Source organism: Sphaeramia orbicularis, chromosome 21 (assembly GCF_902148855.1).
Source record: "Sphaeramia orbicularis chromosome 21, fSphaOr1.1, whole genome shotgun sequence".
Lineage (NCBI taxonomy): Eukaryota > Metazoa > Chordata > Actinopteri > Kurtiformes > Apogonidae > Sphaeramia > Sphaeramia orbicularis.
Genome location: NC_043977.1, coordinates 46,452,797 through 46,471,934, shown reverse-complemented (window position 1 = coordinate 46,471,934; position 19,138 = coordinate 46,452,797). Strand labels below are relative to the sequence as shown.

General features: G+C 37.5%; 1 protein-coding gene across 6 annotated transcripts in view; it reads left to right on the top strand.

The window, feature by feature from the left end:
* sema5ba (sema domain, seven thrombospondin repeats (type 1 and type 1-like), transmembrane domain (TM) and short cytoplasmic domain, (semaphorin) 5Ba) overlaps window positions 1-19,138 on the top strand; it is a 364,937-nt gene that overhangs the window by 175,829 nt on the left and 169,970 nt on the right. For all 6 annotated transcript variants that reach the window (XM_030125702.1, XM_030125703.1, XM_030125704.1 and 3 more), the window contains exons 4-5: window positions 1,621-1,720; window positions 4,604-4,649. In XM_030125702.1, coding sequence (XP_029981562.1) covers window positions 1,621-1,720; window positions 4,604-4,649 — 146 coding nt within the window. The remainder of the gene's footprint in view (window positions 1-1,620; window positions 1,721-4,603; window positions 4,650-19,138) is intronic.

Sequence of the window (19,138 nt, the reverse complement as noted above, 5' to 3'; positions counted from 1 at the left end):
TGATGTATGTTTTTTTTCTTGTGTTTTGTAAATTTGTAAAATAGTAGTGATGTTGAGATGAAGCCTCATGAGGCATTGAACCACTTGAGCCAATTGGTTCGAGAAAGGGTTAATTTCTCGAAGCTTCATGTGCACATGAAACCACCTACTGGCCATGTGTATAATCACAGGCAGCTGTGTCTAAACCACAGTGTGTGATGCATTGAATTTTTGCATGTTATGGCTCTTGGGAATGACTATGAATAACAAAAAATGTTTGACCAAATAATTTCTCTACATAAATTATCACATGTGTATAATAAAATAGTTTTGAATGTATTCTCTGTGTGTAAATTTTCCCCAAATGGTAGTAGCATATGTGGGAGGTTGTGTTATTTTTTGTTTTGTCACTTTAGGAAAATGTCATGGACTTAAACAGGCAGAGGACAGTGAAAGTGCTTGTGGAACTAGGAAGAGGGCACTGAACATGCTTGTGTAACTTGGACAATTATGTACAGGACAGGGAGGTTTTATTCATTTTTGTTCAGAAATAACAGATTTTCAATAGTTTTTGGTTTGAAGTGATTCCTTTTTTTTTTTTTTTTTGACACACCCCTCCGGTGTTTGAAAACACCCTTTCACATGGTACAGAACATGCACCAAACACAAGAGCAACATTATATAAATTGGGGCACAGTCATTTTTTGTCTCTCCCAGTACTCCAGATAACCAAACATTATGTGTCTGAAATAATGTTAGATTTAGTTTACCTTATTAGGAGTTATCAAATCAAAATGTTCCCACACAGGGGAAATCCTCCTCTTCTTAGCTGGCTCCATCCTCTTACTCATCCTTCTCTTCTCACTCTCCTAAATCTTCAAATGATCTCTCTCTCTCTAAACTCTTCAAACTATCTCGAAACTATATAAACGCTATCCAAACTCTAGTATCCAAACTCTGTTCAAACTCTGCACTGACCGTAACTCTCAATCAAAAACCCACATTTTGAACGGAGCCTGAGGGGTTTATTTTGTTGTCAAACCTGAATCACATAGAACCACTGCGCGAAGCAGTCACGTGGTACAGCCGGGCAGCGAGTCTTTGGATGTCATCATTTGCGGCTAATCTGCCCCTAAATGAAGCACGCCTCGATACGCGCTTGGCGGAAACACTCCCCCCATTACTCGACACGCGCTTCGAAGCCTTGACACATCTCGGAACATCATTAGTAAATAGTATTTTTTTGTTTTTCCATTTTTTGGCTACATTTTGTATATATATTGCACTGCACTTTTGGGAGGCCAATGGCAAATAAATTACCACCATTTTTTTGCACCTTCAACTACGTCTGTGGTGTTAGTTTTGAGCAGTTTGGGAAAGAACCCTGCAACACTATCTCCCTTCCTTTTTTCCTACCTTCCTATTTATCTACCTACCTTCCTAACTACCTACCTACCTACATACCTATCTACCTTCCTTCCTTCCTACCTACCTACCTTCCGTCCTTCCTACCCACCCATCCATCCTTCTAAACCGTACCATATACTGTATGCCTTTTGTCTGTAAATCTTGCTACTTTTTTCTCTTGACCCTTAACATTAGCCGGCTTTCACTAACTCCTTTCTTCTCCCTGTCTTTCAGCACTCAGTCCTTGGATTTCCACATTCTCCCACCCTGGTGTGAGAGACTACTCCCAGCTCACCCTTGACCTGACCAGGAATGAGCTCATCGTGGGTGCCAGGTAAGAAACTGTAAATCCACTCAGCTTTTTCACCCCCACAGACCACATTATTGAGAAAATGTGATACCCTTTCTGACTCACATATATGCTGTCGTTTTGGGATAATAATGCTACTTAAGAGCTCTGCTGAGACCTCATTCGACCCAATCATGCTTTGGATTTTGGCAGAGAGAGAATTTGGAAGAAATACGTCATATTGCAATAGTGCTCATGTGTAGACTTTCTCATGAGCTCAACTTTGGCCTGGTTTGACCCTATTAAATGCACATGCAGACACTACTAATGGTTTTCTATGTATTAAACCACACTGTTCTGACTCATGGAGAACATAAGACAATAACTTATACATGATGGAGACTTACAGAACAACCTAAATAATTTAGATCCACACTATCATAAAAACAGCTAAAATAGATTATCTTTTCATACTTAATGTTAAACACATTCAGTGGAGGGAGATATCTATGTTTTTGTCTTGTGCTGCTGCACTTAAGAAGAGTTTTCAGCCATTTATGCTTTACTTAATTATTTATGTTTCATATTATTCTGACAACCTTTTATTTTACTCCCTTCATTTTAACACAAACTGTATTTATTTTCTACCCCTTATATAAAAAAAAAAAAACCTTGTTACTTTATTGTATTATTATTATTTTTTTTTTTTACTTTACATAACTGTGCACATTGCTGACATTAAGGCTATGTTCAGACTGCAGGCAAATGTGGCCCAAATCCGATTTTTTTGCCCATATGTGACTTGTATCCGACCTGTTAAAGACTGTTTGAACAGCACAAATCTGACTTTTTTCAAATTCGATCCAGACCACTTTCATACGTGGTCCTAAATCCGATAGGTATCTGATATTTTGCAATGCGACTTCAGTCTGAACTGCAAGGTTGCATTTATCTGACCTTTGCGTTGTTGAAATGCGACAAACACAATTCTGCAGCCTAGCAGGAGGAGTGGCAGGAAAAATATATTTACTTCTGTAAACAGAGTATGTGTCTGCGTGGTCACATATTACGTCAGAACATCTTTTGCGCATGCTTCAGGGTCTCATTCAGTTCATACTCAAAACTGATAGAAGTCGCATATGAACGAACACACAAAAAAATCAGATTTCACCAAAAAATCCAAATTGTGCGTTAAGTAGGGATAGGAATTGATAAGAATTTAATGATTCCAATTCCATTATCGATTTTGCTTATCAATCCAATTCCTTATTGATTCTCTTATCGATTGTCATTGGGTGAGGGAATAATAGAGTACAAACGGGTGTGTTTGCATTAACTGTCTTTTATATTTCCATCTCTGCACAGACAATATAATATATACAGTATGTACAAATAATAATAAGAGATGACGCCGGGCCCAGTTCAGGGGGTGGGGTGGGGTGATGCAGTGAAAGTGAAATTTAAGATGCTTTACTATTTCCTCTGTTGCCGCATGTCCACTACGTGGAACCAGTTCAGCTCGGCTCGTTCAGCTTGGCTCCCATTATTGCGCACCTCATTTCCTTTCCCCTACCTTGTAGAAACCTACCTTGTTGAAACTTGTATTTGAAGGGGTACGATGTTTGTTGCCCGCACCGGAACCGGAACCGGAACTGGGCCCGGCGTTCACTCTGCCGCTACATTCACAAGCGCTGCTAAGTATCAAATACGTGACATTCCTGTAAATGAATCACTGTGGACAAAAGTTGGAGCATATTGGAGGGATTCCACCCTTTTGAAGAAATGGAAGCTTTGACAGTGTTTCAAGTGGACCTGGTGTCATCTTTTCAGACCGCTGGTTCTCAAAAAAAAAAAAAAAAAAAACGGTTCTCGATTCCCATCCCTAGCGTTAAGACCTACTGTCTGAACATAGTCTATGACTAATTTCAGCATATCACATACAACAAACACACTGTAAAGCATGATGAAAAAAGATGGAACCGGCAGTTGTGGCTGGTGCTAAATAAGAAATATGTGCAAAAAAGAACATGAACACAGCAGATATGAAATCCTGTGTAGAGTCAAAATTTCAATGTTCCAGTCAGCTGCTAGTCATGTTGGTCCACCTGCATTTTTGTGTTTTTTGGGAAAAATAATAAGTGAAAATGTAATGTTCCACATGGGATTCAAACCCCCATCCTTTTTTCCAGGCGGTAACCCTGTAACATTTCTAACCAACCACAGGCCAAATACTAGTATGTAGTCGAATAATGAGATGGCAGTCACTCATATTAACCTGATACCTGACTATAATCTGAACATATGCGTATATATTAATCTGAAGTCATTATCTAAATCAAGGCCAATTGGTAACCAAGAGAAATCACCATATAAAATAAAATAAAATAAAATAAAATAAAATATGATAAAATAAAATGAAATACTAACCTTAATCCTACTACTACTACTACTACTACTACTACTACTACTACTACTAATCATAACAATAATAATAATAATGAAAAAGAGATAGAATAATGATGGCATAACACATCTGATGGGATGAAGGGTAGATAAAGGGTGATTCTTCAATCTTCCAAAGACTCCACAGTCTCATGTTTCTGGAGAAGTTTGATATGAACTACAGGATGAGTATTATATCATAATATTTTAATTATTAATTAAAAAAAAAAAAAAATCATTATTTCAGATTATATTATATTCTTTTTTTTAATGTCAGTTACATTTTAGGTCTTTTTTCTTTGCTCCTCAGCCTGTACTGTTTTTTTTACTTTTACTTTTATGTAGAATCTCCAACAGTTCTTCAGTACATCTTTTCTACACATGTATCTGTACTTCTGTTTCGTTATCACCTCTTGAACATATAGTATCTTATTTGTATATTGTACCCAAACTGATGTATATGCTCTTCCTCTCTCTTCTTTCCAGAAACTACCTGTTCAGACTGGACCTCAGTAACATGTCACTGATACAGGTAGGCGTCTTCATCAATCTTTTCCTCTCTGCTCAGGGTTAATGGTTCCCTGTGGTTTTATTGATTAAGTCAGAAGCTGGAATGGTTTGGTGCTTTTTGCTGTTTGTTTAATGTCATTAGAACAGTAAAAGTCTTCTAAAATGAAGTCATAAAGTAAAGAGAGGAATATCCTGCTATTAGATGTACTGTTTCTGAGGGTCCCAATGTGATAACCGATTCTTACGGTGGCATGGAAATGTTTTACACAAGCTTTTCAGATGGTTTAAGGTGTTGAAGTTATGTTGGAGGAGGACAGTGGGACAGCTTTGTTCCATGGTAGAGACCTGAAAATGACCGTGGAAGTTTTGTGGAAGAATGTGTGGGGTTAAGAGCTCCAGTTTGGGTCTTGTGGGCTGGTAGATGGTCCATAAATGATAGATGAGTGTCACCCTCTGTGTGTGTCTCCATCTGCTATCGAGAAGCACATTCATCCATTATTAGTTTGGAACAGCTTTGGGACTTCAGCTGGTCATATCATCTGATTAGATACTCTGCTAGCAATTTATCACAGAAGTCTAATAAGTACAGTTTCAGCCAACACAAACTCTATGAAGACAAGGACCTGATACTTTTTAGAAGTGGACTGTTCTGTCTCTGGTAAAGGCTGTGAAAATTGACAAAACAACAGGCGAGATCTTCCAGCTTCTAAGAACTTGTTTTATCTTACAAGTATGAGAAATAAGATAAAACCTCTCCATGTTAAACCTCGAATATTGCACACGGGGGCTGTGTTATTCACATTTACAGCACATTTGTTTACAGACTCTCACGATGCACATCTCCCTTCCACGCCTCCTATGATGAATGTGAACCCTTAAAAATGATGAGTTGTGGTCTGTCACTGAATAATTGGACAAAGGATTTTAACTGCTGTTGTTGCCTTTTGTTGTGATTGATACACACATTTCTCTTACATAATGATCATGATCGCAGTTGCCATTTTTTGTGCCTCATTGACTGATTTCGTTTGACGTTTATGAGCACATGCCAGCATGCTTTGCTCCCTCATGCTTGGAGGAAATCACTTAATCATTTGTCACAGATAGTGGTCGGTTATGACGTAACATCTCTATGCTTGGATTTTGTACAGAGGAAGTAAATTCTGAAGGGGAAGCTTTTGAGTTTGGACAGCTATTATCTAGGCTTTTGTTTCACACAGCATTTAACTGCCTCAAAAGTAAAAAAAAAAAAAAAAAAAAAACCTTTTTTTTTTTTTTTTTTTTTAACTTTGAGTCCCTTTAATTAAGAAATAAGATAAATTGGAAGATAAGATCAATGTATAGTACAAAGGAATGGAACATACTTTGGAGAAGCTACTTCATGATAATTCTTATATTATAGGAAGAGTTAACTTAGCAAAATAATGTAAATAGAAGATAAATATTAACATCATTATATGCTATTGTGTCAGCCATGATCAAGGTTTTTGTTTCACACTGCATTTAACTGCCTCAAAAGTTAAAAAAAACAAACAAAAAAAACAATCCCCCCTCCCTTTTTTTTATTTTGTGTCCCTTTAATTAAGAAAATAGATAAGATAAAATAGAAGATAAGATCAATGTATAGTATAAAGAAATGAAACATACATTGGAAAAGCTATTTCACACCATAGCAAGAGTTAACTTAGCAAAATAGTGTAAATAGGAGATAAATATTAACATCATTAAATGTTATTGTGTCAGCTATGATCAAGTTTTTTTTTTCACACAGCATTTAACTGCCTCAAAGGGGGAAACAACTAAAAACTTTTTCTCCCTTTACATACGAAATAAGATAAGATAAAATAGAAGATAAGATCAATGAATAGTATAAAGGAATGAAACATCCATTGGAAAAACTACTTCATACTATTATTATTGCATAATAATCCTATATAATAGACAGAGTTAACTTAGCAAAAAATTGGAAATAGAAGATAAATATTAACATCATTATATGCCATTGTGTACAGTGTAATAAAGTATTATAATCTTGGTTGAGCAATAACAGATAAATAATAAAGGTGTAAAACAGCAATGAAGCCCAACAGATGTGTTTTTAATGCTGTTATTGTTATTATTATTATTATTATTTTATTCAAGAAAGGAAAACCAATATATAATGCATTTTAGATAGTGTCTTGAATTCTTTTTCTTAGTTTAACCAACCAAATCCCCTCCCACCCACTCTTTCCACTTACATATAAAATACCAGTTAACATGAAACAAAACAAAACAAAACAAAAAAAAAAAAAAAGAAGAAGAAGAAGAAGAAGAAGAAGAGGGGGGTGGGCACAACAATAGAAATCATGGTATGTATAAGTTAAATAAAGGACACTTTCATGTGTTCTCTCTAGCTTATAGGGTATATGATGCTATGGGAGGGTGTTGAGCCTATCAAAATACAAAATTAAGGGGTCCCATAGCTTATGGAACTTTGCAGCTGATCCTCTGGTGAAGCTATTATAACCAATGATTAAAAAAAAAGAATGAAAAGACAAGACAGTGACGGCAACAAAATATATGTTCCTTTCAACTTACATGCCTTTTTCTTGTATTATTTTATGTTTCCTTCTTGGATTATTTATTTATTTATTTATTTATTTATTGCCACTTAAGGGTAACTGCACTGACCTTGATTGTCTACAAAACATTACAAAATTTTGAACCTTTTCACAAAAGTAATAAAGTCTTGTTATGTCCTCACTAAGGTTGAAATCTTGAATTTCAGAGTATTTTTATGAGTGTCCTGTAAAAGGTTAACACAAACAGTTGTGTTAATCCATAATAATGCTTGTTAGAGTCTTATAAGTAACTAATATTTATTACAAGTGTGCTGCTGTTAAACAGTTATTGGATGAGTGAAATATACACAGGAGATGAACGCACATAGATGTTCTGTCATCTGTAGTGCAGAAGAAATAATTGAAATGTGTTTTTGTGTGTCTGCTCACACATGCACTGTGTTTTCACCTCCTGCCTGTGGCTGTGTGTGCACGGTGCATGTGTAAAGTACGCTTACAGTAGCTCTTGGGCACAGAGTTGCCGTACAGTTGCATCACCCGTCACAAATGACAAGACCCTGAATCTCAGTGGGATTGTGTAATCTAAACCGGTATATCACTGTCACCGTGTGTTTATATATCCCACAGCAGTACACTGTTACTGCACCTCAAGTCTGTACCATGGCTTTTTTTCCTCTCCTCCTTGTCAGATTTTCCCACAGCACCAACACGAATTTAATTACATATTTTGATTCTGTTAAGGATAATGTCATTTCTTTTAACTCTTGCTAAATCAAGAATCTCACTTTTTGAGTGTAAAGTAAATTCAGAGACAGGAAAATACAGGGCACTAGTCCAATAAAAACACAAATTATCAGACAGAAGTATGGAGTTAATAAGAGCCAGTGCAGGAATGATGCTGTCTGATTTTACAAAATAGTCCTACAGTGTCAAGAAAGATGAGGTGAAAACTGTAATGTGTATTTAATTATAACTATAACCTTGTTTTTAATTTGACTTTGTGCATATATTTTATTACCATTTCCTTTATTTGTTGAATATGTTTCTTCTTTCTGTGGTACCAAGTTGGCCTTTTGTATATTGCAGTATTATTTGGAGTTTTGCATATTGTCAGTTTTTTTTTTTAAATAAATACTTTCAGTAGAATTTTTGACAGTTTTTATACAGTTACAGAAAGACCACCCTTGTTTTCTATAATTTCTTGTTCATTTTAATGCCTGGTACAACTAAAGGTACATTTGTTTGGACAAATATAATGATAATAACAAAAATACCTCATAAGAGTTTAATTTCAGAGCTGATATCTATCCATTTTCCATGGCTGTCTTGATAATAACCAAAATCACTTAAGTTCATAAATCAATAGCTACTGCATTATACTGACAAAAACAATGCTTTTAGGCATTCCATGTTTTCTTTTCTGTCTGTTTTAGTCACATGATACACACAGGAGTTAGTACTTGATTGCATCACCACTGGTTTTGATGACTTTTGATGGTCTAATAATTTTTTCCACAACTGTAGATATATAGTCTCTCTTTTTTGGACTTTAAGAAGCTGCAGCTAAACAGAGTACAGATTCTATTCTATTCTATTCTATTCTATTCTATTCTATTCTATTCTATTCTATTCTATTCTATTCATTCTTTGTCTCCAGGTGAGGTTTTATTTGCATTTTAGAATATGATGCTTTTAATGTGATACCTGCTACTGAGGAAATGCTTCACTTTTCATGAAACTATCTAAAAGGATTCAAACACTGCTATACTGTTGAAAGAGGCAGTGGGACTTGAAAGGGGTCTATGCTATATTAACATGGCCTTCAGGGCATAATATGGCTGTTTCCATTAAAATACAGTTATGGTATTATGGGTAGTATAGTGTGACAGTGGTTATTCCTGTTTCCAGCTCTGACCAGTGCTGCTCATATCTAAATGGGTTCTCTGCAGGCTTCTTCACACCAAGACTTATGTGAATTGGTCAATCTAAGTTGTCCACAGGCAGTGTTGGGAGTAACTGCTTACAAAAGCAATGCATTCCAGTAACAGATTACTTTTTGTTGTAACACAGTAGTGTAAGGCATTACTAATCAATTTTCAGTCATATTTTACTTTGTACGTGTTCAATAATGCTGCTTACAACACACTTTTTGGCCATAATTTGGTAAAAAAAACAAACAAACAAACAAACATATAGAACAGAACAGAATAGAATAGAATAGAATAGAATAGAATAGAATAGAATAGAATAGAATGCCCTTTATTTTCATTAAACTGAATGTATGAGATTGGCGAGCTTCTCCTTTTTCAGTGCAAACAGGTAACTATATATAAAATATAAGTTGCAAAATATGTACGGGATAAAGTTCAGTTGAGTTGAGTTTATTTCAAATATGCAACAAAACAAAGTAATCCTACTTAGTCTTTACAAATGAAACAGATTATAAGAAAACAAAACCAAGAAAAAACAAAAACCTGTACATATACATGAAAACAAAGTATGACTTCATTTGCATGTTTGAAAAGGAGTGGGAGGAAGTATAACTTATTTGATCCCACCCCTTACATCCTGTAAAACAGTGCAGTTAGCTTTATATACAAATATGAAGATAAAAAGATAAAAAAAATGTAAAAAATGTATTGTACAGGATGGTTGAATGGTTAATCTGATCTATGTACAAAACAATCTGAAGAGAAAAGTCTGGGTTCTGGAAGTCAATTTCACTTCATACTTCAGTGAAATTGATAGCTGGGAAACTCAAATCTAAAAGGCTGTCATATACTTCTGAGACTTAATGCTGACTATCAGTGGTCTGCAGTTAACCAGTTAAAATATGTAAAAAGAAAAACAGCTCCAGTGAATTCCTTGAAGTATATTTTTTTTCAGCTGTATTTACTGATTTACAGGTTACAGGTTGTGATTCATGTGAGTGTTATTTCAGAGTAAGAATAGCTCAAAAATCTGATTTGCAGCATTAGTTACGTTGTTATTTGGAGAACAACAACATGCATTATTTTACACTACATTTCCCCACAAGATGAAAGCACATCGCCAGATTTGACTTAGTCTGACAAAGTCCCCTTTCACAGCAGCTTCGACTGAATGACATGATGTGTACAGCTGCCACCCGTGTGTCACTGCTGATATCAATGCTCCCTTTGTCTGCATGTTCTACTTGTCTTGCACTGGGAGAAGAAAGTTGACTTATGAGGGTTTTCATTTGTTTTCTCTCTGGTTGTGTTGTTGTCTGCAGCTCAATGGGGCTGTTCTTCTTGTCCTGAAACAGACATCTGCCATCCTAACATCCTCCTGACACACATACATTCACCCAGACGCCCACGCACATGCATTTATGCACAGCTACTGTCTAAATTTGTCTTTTCCCTCCCCTGCAAACACACTCTGTCAGCTTATTGTGAGCTGTAGGAATGAATGAGATAGATCCTTCCACCGTTTGGCCAACGTGGAGGTGTCATCCATGATGCCAAGACCAAAATCAATGAGAACGTTATACAAACTACCCAGTGAGGCAGAGAAGAGGGGTTTCTACCCCCATGCTCATTTGGCAGCAAACAAAATTAGACCAAAGAGATGGAGGAGGGCGGCATCTTAAAATACTCCTTCTTTTGGTTGGCAAAAGGAAAACAAACCCAAATGCTGCCAGTTTGAGCCTTTGCTTCACCATCAAAGGCTCATTTCTGTGAAATGTTGGGACTACGCACTGGACCTGGTGATTTGAGGTTCTAACGTCCAAACCACCTGTCAGAGACTAAGGCCAAGGCAGTGGTTCTCAAGCTTTTTTGAAGAAATGCCCCTTTATGTCATTATGAGCTTCCTGCCTGAGCTTCTGAAAAAAATGTGTGTGTGTGTGTGGTGGTGGTGGGGGGGGGGGGGGGGGGGGGGGGGTGTTACAGTGCTTCATAGGTAATGGCCCCCTTACCTCATCATTATCTTGTTGCATCCATCCCAACTACGAAACAAGTTGTCGAGCAGCAAGGGTCAGGAGGTGAATGGGTCTGACGGAGCTTTTATATGTACAATAGGTAGCCTAGCTCAATAAGTGCTGTGCCGGGGCGAGGGGGGGATTCACCAATGACATAACATGCTGCTTGATATTGATACTTACGCAGACTAACGCCCCCCCATTTTGCTCTCAGCCTTCTCATTCCAATCGTGCCCCCCCCCCCCTCCAACGGTGTCCCAACACCCCTTGTTGAGAAACACTGATCTGAGGTCTTCATCTGGGTTTGTTTCAGTCTAAACTTGAGTTTGATTTTCCATGTTCCCTCCAAACACTCCTGCATTCTTACTGTTGTTTACATCCACATTATATCTCCATTATATTTTCCTCATTAAAGTGGAAATCTTTGCCTCTGTTGTTGAGACACAAAATAGAGTGTCAACTATTCAAAGCACAGAGCCTCTTATATGTGACAGGGAAAATATCAGTCTCTTGACTGTTTCCATTAAGCATCGCATCACATACAATGCAGTGTTTTCGATTGACTTCAGTGAAACCTCGGCTCTTAAGTAGGCGTAGTCTTGTTTAAGATGCTCCATTCTGTGCAGTGAAAGACTCAGGGCCTCTTCAAGTACTATTAAAGATTAATGGCTCAACAAGCATTTATCTGAAACAGTGTAATTGTATCATGATTCATATGTGAAGAACATGGTCTTTCATTAAGCTTTTAAGGAGAAAAGAAGCAGACAGTGGATGTCAGAGCTCCTCCAGAGATTGTTTAGTCAACATACAGTATGAGGATTAAAGGTTTAAGAACACAGCTATAGTAACGCTTCTTAAGAAAGCAGACTATATCATCAACATTATTATCCTCTGTCTGCTCTGTGCCGTCTGATATTGAGTCTGCGGGGAGCTGATGTTGTTCTGTTTTTCTTGGTAAAGCTAATATCTGACTGTGTTCTGAATGCATACAAACCATAGGTGGATCTTTCTGAGCAGTGTCGGCTGTAGACTCTGATTCTGCAACAGTGGAGGGGCTGAGCATCAAAGCAGTGGAAAAGAGGTGATGAAGTCGACTCAGGGGCTTCTCCAAACTCTAAGGAATTCTTAGAGCTGGCAGCCTTAATGGTGATGCCACACATCCAATAATAATCATTCTTGTTTTTCCTTTGTGGTATGACATCAAGCCTCTACTGCCAGGATTTACTATAAAGGTGCAGTGAGAAGTTTGCACTGCAAAGGCATGGACACAGCATTTAAAAGATTTTAAAACACAGTAGTCAAATTGTTCCATATGTAAACATGTGTTAACAAATTTTGAGTCCAGCGTATTAGGAGGTGGCATCAAGAACAGAGCATTTCATCTGCTGTGGACAAAAAGACCTGTTATATAGTTTTTATTTGTATAATTAGCTCTTATCACATCAGTACCATAAGGTTTTTGTTATCCTTCACACCACAAAAGTTTAGGCCTGTATGAAGCCTTTAGCCCAGACATGGGTATTGTACAGCCCGTTGGCCACATACGGCCTGACAGCTGACCCTGACTGGCCCCCATGAGGTCATTCCCAAATTAAAAGTCAGTGCGAATGCATATCATCATAATAGATGCAACCAATACGATGTCACTGCTCTTATTTTGAAGGATCTGCTAAATTAAAGTTTTTTTGCCCATACTTTCCGTACTTAGCATAAGGCTTATGCACTGATTGGTTTGTTGGTCAGTTTTAGCCCATAAATATGTCAAGCTAATGTTCAAGAAAGAAAGACACATTCTGAATGCAGAATTTTTAGCAAGACATGGACTTTTAAGTTCTTGATTGAAGTCACAGGTAAAGAAAAAGAAAAAGAACTGAGATATGCAAACCAACAAACAAACAAACCTGGATGTATTCATTTTATTTCATGTGAAGTAAATGTGGAGCTGGTTTTGCCCATTTTCGAAAATGTTTTTGTGAATATCCATTAACCTCCTAAGACCCAGGACATGTCAGCAAAGTACAAGCTTTTTTGTTTTTATTAAATAAGTGCCTATATTGGAAACTTCATGATGCAACGGTTTTTTCAGATGCAGTTTTTAACATTTTTATGGAATGTCCTTTGTGGTGGACAGTTTTCTTTTCTTTTTTTTTCTTTTTTTTTGTATAAAGTTGTGAAACTCTTGTCCACAAATGTGGACAGTGGGTCCTAGGAGGTTAAATAGTTGTATTCTGTGCTCCACATTTTCATTGTATCATTGTACTGTTTCATTTACTGTTTTTATATATATATATATATATATATATATATATATATATATATATATATATATATATATATATATATATATATATATATATATATTGAGCAGAGCTGCAGGTGTATTGGTCCGCCCTTAGGAAATGTCAAAGTTCCGCATATGGCCACATAAGAAAATGAATTGCCCACCCCTGCTTCAGCCATTCCCATGTTGCTTTGCACAGATCAGGTCTACGGACAGCGCATGATGATTTACTTTAAAATGTACTTTATTCAAAATGTTTTGTGGATTGGATTGAAGTTCTACTTCATTTACTTCACTAACAGTTGTGTCCTAGATGTTCTTTTCGATTCCTTTTTCAATGTCTCAGGCAAGACTTTGAAGTATTTGGTCCAGTATCGTCTAAAATTCTTGCATGGATGACTATATGCTGTTTCCTAACAGAAACATGTAAAACACTTATGTGATTTCAGGTCACAAGTAACAAAATGTACATATAACACCCACACTCTTTTCAGGTCTACTTGTTTATAGCCATAGTGTTTAGTTTAGTGTAGTTTATTAGTTTGATCCCCATTAGCTGCTGCATACCCCAGCAGCTACTCTTCTTGGGGTCATCAATAACACAAAAGCACCAACAACTTCCCACAACTCACTCAACAAACAGGATGTACATACACTCAACACAACAACACAAAACCAAAAATCAGCAACAGCATACAATACAAAACAATTACAATAATAATACCAACAACAACAGAAAAAAGAATAAATAAACCAAAAATCAGAAACAAAAAAATAAACACATAGAATAAAAATAAAAACAATAAAAACAGCTCCACAACAAACAAAAAAACAAACCATCTAGATGATGTCATTATAGGATATGCAGTAGCTCAGACAGTTATTCTTGGGTAAATATGAAAATTCTCAACCTTTTAGAAAAACTAACTGCTTGAATTTCTGAAATTAAAAATTGCGGCAATGTATTCCATGCCACCATTGCCCCGTATTGCACACTACCCTGTATTTGATTCGTCCTACAAGCAGGCAACAGGAAACGTCTGTCCTCTGACTGACGTGTGGAATGTTGATGGATGTCACTGAAGAAAGTCAGTTTACAGTAGAGAAGTTCAGGTGTTTTTGTAATTATGATGTTTCTAATAAATTTAACTAAAGAGTATCTAATTCTGCCTTTAACATGTAACCAGGCCAGACGGGTGTGAATGTCTCTAGTACTTGTTCTAAATGGACAGTTTAGGACTATTCGAGCTGCTTTATTTTGCACAATTTGAAGTTTATTTAGATTTATTTCTGATGTGTTTGACCAAATGATTGAACAATAATCTAAATGCGACAGAACTAATGATTCCACTTGTGTTTTCCTTATTTGATATGGTATGCAATTCCTACATTGTTTAACAGCACCAATGCTTCTGCCCATTTTATTTAATATTTGCTTTATATGAGAATTCCAAGTCAACATACTATCAACAGTCACACCTAACAGCCTGGCCTCAGCTACTTTTTCTATGTCAGTTCCACCAACAGACAAATTCAAAACAGGGGAGTTTTCTAAAAGATGTCTTGACCCCAACACCATACATTTACTCTTTTCAGTATTGAGCACTAATTTATTTTCTCTCATCCAATTTGGAATTAGTATTACCTCTTCATTTAGAGCTTTTTTAAGTCTGTATCTGTAAGTCTGTATGTGAGTGTCTGTAGAAGAAGATGATGGAACTACTATGATGCCACCGATTAATTTTTGACCTGCTGTTTTGAGGCCTAGAGTATATGTTTTTAGCTACTGCCATGTTTGTTTTTTGGAGCAGGTACATTTATGGTGATTTTTAAAAAAAAATAAATTTCCGCCTTTCTTGCTTATAAATAATACACAAAGCATAATTAATGTAAGCATAGCCAGTACAGATACGATTTCAACTCTTTTCTGTTGAGACCGAGGTGAGGTATTTTGATGGTTTCCTCACCGTGTTGCTCTTCCAGCTGAACTGAACACTACCTATTTCATACCTGCAGAAATGGACCCATCCCTGTGGGACACAAAGCATGGCTGGCTTCACCTTAAAGTAAAGGTTGTCCTTTGAGGTTGGCTGAAAGTCATACTGATGTGATTTCAGAAAAAAAAAAGAAACAACTCACTGATTGACTGAAAAGCAAACCAGACAGGGTGGCCCACTCATGGTCTAATCACAAAGCTGCATTCTTTTGCTGTCCTATTCATCTGCTGGGACTGGACCATTATCAGTGGCTGTAACCACACACCGCTGTCACCATCACCATCCCTCCCCTGCTTTTAGTGTCCGCTTTCCTCCTCTGTGTGAAGCTATTAGGGATGTATGTGTGCTTTGTTTGTGTGGCATCCATTGGGTTTGCCATGACAGGACCAAATTAGCCAGACAGCCTTGCCCAGTCCAATTCAGTGAACACCTGAAGCCGAAACAGCCAGTGTCTGCTCACAAGCATAACAGATGACATATTTGTCTTTTTATATATATATATATATATATATATATATATATATATATATATATATATATATATATATATATATATATATATATATACATATGTACTGGGTGGGGAAGCAAAATTTACAATGAACATTTAGTTCTGCGTCAATTGTTTTGAAACCAAACATATATTGATGTCATAATCATACCTAACACTATTATCCATACCTTTTCAGAAACTTGTGCCCATATGAGTAATCAGGAAAGCAAACGTCAAAGAGTGTGTGATTTGCTGAATGCACTCGTCACACCAAAGGAGATTTCAAAAATAGTTGGAGTGTCCATAAAGACTGTTTATAATGGAAAGAAGAGAATGACTATGAGCAACACTATTACGAGAAAGTCTGGAAGATACTATTAAAGAAGAATGGGAGAAGTTGTCACCCGAATATTTGAGGAACACTTGCGTAAGTTTCAGGAAGTGTGTGAAGGCAGTTATTGAGAAAGAAGGAGGACACATAGAATAAAAACATTTTCTATTATGTCAATTTTCTTGTGGCAAATAAATTCTCATGACTTTCAATAAACTAATTGGTCATACACTGTCTTTCAATCCCTGCCTCAAAATATTGTAAATTTTGCTTCCCCACCCTGTGTGTGTATATATATATATATATATATATATATATATATATATATATGTGTGTGTGTGTGTGTGTGTGTGTGTGTGTGTGTGTGTGTGTGTGTGTGTGTGTGTGTGTGTGTAGACAGGCAAGCGTGTGGAAGCCAGATTTGTAGAGGGCTTTAGAGGGAGGCCATGCAGGGGGGCCATGCAGGGGGCGTGGGGGTGGTGGAAGAGGGCCGCCGAGGTGCTGATGCCAGAGTTTTTAAAGGCTCTGCCCAGGCCGTTCTGTTCAGGCATCTGGGAAAACACCTGCCATGGCCATTAGTGAGCAGGCAAGCGTTGAGGGATGAATGCATAGGCAATCAGTGGAGAAAGAGAGTAAGGGGGTTTGGGAGGGGGCACAGGCAAGGAGGGCTGAGGTATAAAGAAGTGAGGCGGGAGAATGAAGGGCAAGAAAGATAAAACAGAAAGCAAACTAACAGGAAACAAAAGCAGAGAGTGAGAGCAACTGTGAAAAATCAGACCTCCAGAGCTGAGATGAAGACAAATGAGAAACAGAATGTGAGAGACAGTGAGAGGGAGGTGACAAGCTTTCAGTCTTCTCCAAATTTTTTTTCTCTCACAGGATGCGTCTCTGTGGAAAGTCATATCGAATGATTTCCCAGCCTGTACTAACCTGCAGGATGTGTCTGTGGAAAGCTTCAAAGCCTTCAGAGACCATGTTTTTTTTTTTTTGTTTTTTTTGTTTTTTTTGCACACGTCGCCTCCCTGTTGTTGTGTTTTGTCGTAGAGAAGCAGACTTTGGCAAACTCCCCAGAGGTTTTCACTGGCCAAATAGGTAACGGGGATATTTTTCTTCAGCCTGATAAATCGCATCTAATACAATCATCTGTGACAGAATAGAGGTGTGTAAGAGTGGACGAGGAAAGGAAGAAACTACATTTTCAAGTTTCTATATCAAATTTTGGCTTTACAGTCTGTTCAGTAATGTGAGATTAGTTGTGTACTGGGATGAGTCAAATACACATTACAAGAAAAAGCTTGTTATCGTATGCCACTGGCAAAAAGTGCTGAATTTTATCAGCACAAAAGTCTTATGAACTCTTTTGATTTGCATATAATTGAAGCATAACTCCAGTGATCCCAATCTAGTATTTATACGTGCAGAAAGCAGTGTTAGCTGTGCTGCATACTTGCATCAAAAAGTTCTTTCTTGTCTCACAGTCAGGCGTTCATTCATCAGGTGCTTGGCAGTGGCCTTTAGAGCCTGCCATCTCACTGATTACTCCGATAACACCTTTCCACTGCCTATATGAGGCTTTTAACATGCATTATGTAACCCTTTGTATAACCCAGCCTGAAGCTCTGCTAAGTGTCCATTCCCATACAAGTCTATGCAAGAGTTGGGAGCACTGTTGAAGAATCAACAGTAAACCAGTGTTGTATAGACCATGTAGATGTTGGTAATAGTGGATTAAATTTATATAGCTCTTTTCAAGGCACCCAAAGCGCTTTACATTATTGATCCATTATTCATTTGTACTCACATTCATACTCTGGCCAAACGGGCCCTCCGACCACCGCCAAACATTCACACACATTCATACACCAGTGTGAATGACACTGGAGGCAAGGTGGGTGAAGTGTCTTGCCCAAGGACACAACGGCACATAACAAGGACAGAGCAGGAGTCAAACCGCCAACCCTTCGATTATTGGATGACCTGCTCTACCTCCTGAGCCATGGCCATGGTAAGCAGTGATGATGTATTTTGTGGGTGGGGCCTAACTGGTGGCAGAAAGTGACAGTTGTGGTGTCAACAGTACATGGAAGCTGGTGTAAGGAATGCAAAAATCAGGACAGAAACAGAGTAATGAAGATACAGAGGCCTTCTCTGATTATTTTAATGATCTGTCAATGAGAGACAAGGTGTCTTCCAAAGATAAGTTGGCCATTAGCAGTGGGGTAAAGTTTCCTGATCCATAATCACTGGCGGCTCAATGGGTCACAGAGCAAACAAAATGGCTGAAGGTACAGTGGTCCGACATCTGTTTATATCTTGTTCAAAAACCCAGAGTTTACACAAAAGAAAACCTCAAGACATACAAATCCCTCAATGCCTATAACTTTGTACTTTGCGGTCATGTCCAGGATATTGAAAACTGAGATTTGTGTGATGGTTTCGAGTGTTGAGGACCGACGTGCTGCCTACTCAGCAACAAAGACATAAAATGCAGTTTTATAAGATGTGGGTGATCATGGATAAGTTGACCAACTACATACTGACAGACCAACTGCACTTGCATGCTGAGTAAGTGTTGTTTAATGTACATACTGATATGAAATGGGAACTGTAGAGCCCAGATGATTTCATCAGTCCAGTCCGTACATTTAAGCATCTACGGTTTGCCTCAAAGGGCATCTTTAACGACGGTATTCGGTAAAAGTGAAGATCGCTTTTGTTTTCTATTCTGACAACCTACAGCACAACACAACATTTTTCTTCCTCTTTTCTCTCTTTTCTCTCAATTTACCTCCATTGATATACAGTATTTTCTTGCCACCAGTGTGTGTGCGCAACTGCGGTGACATAGACCGCAATGTCGACTCTGAAGTGGTCTATAGTAACAAAGTAATAATACTTCTAA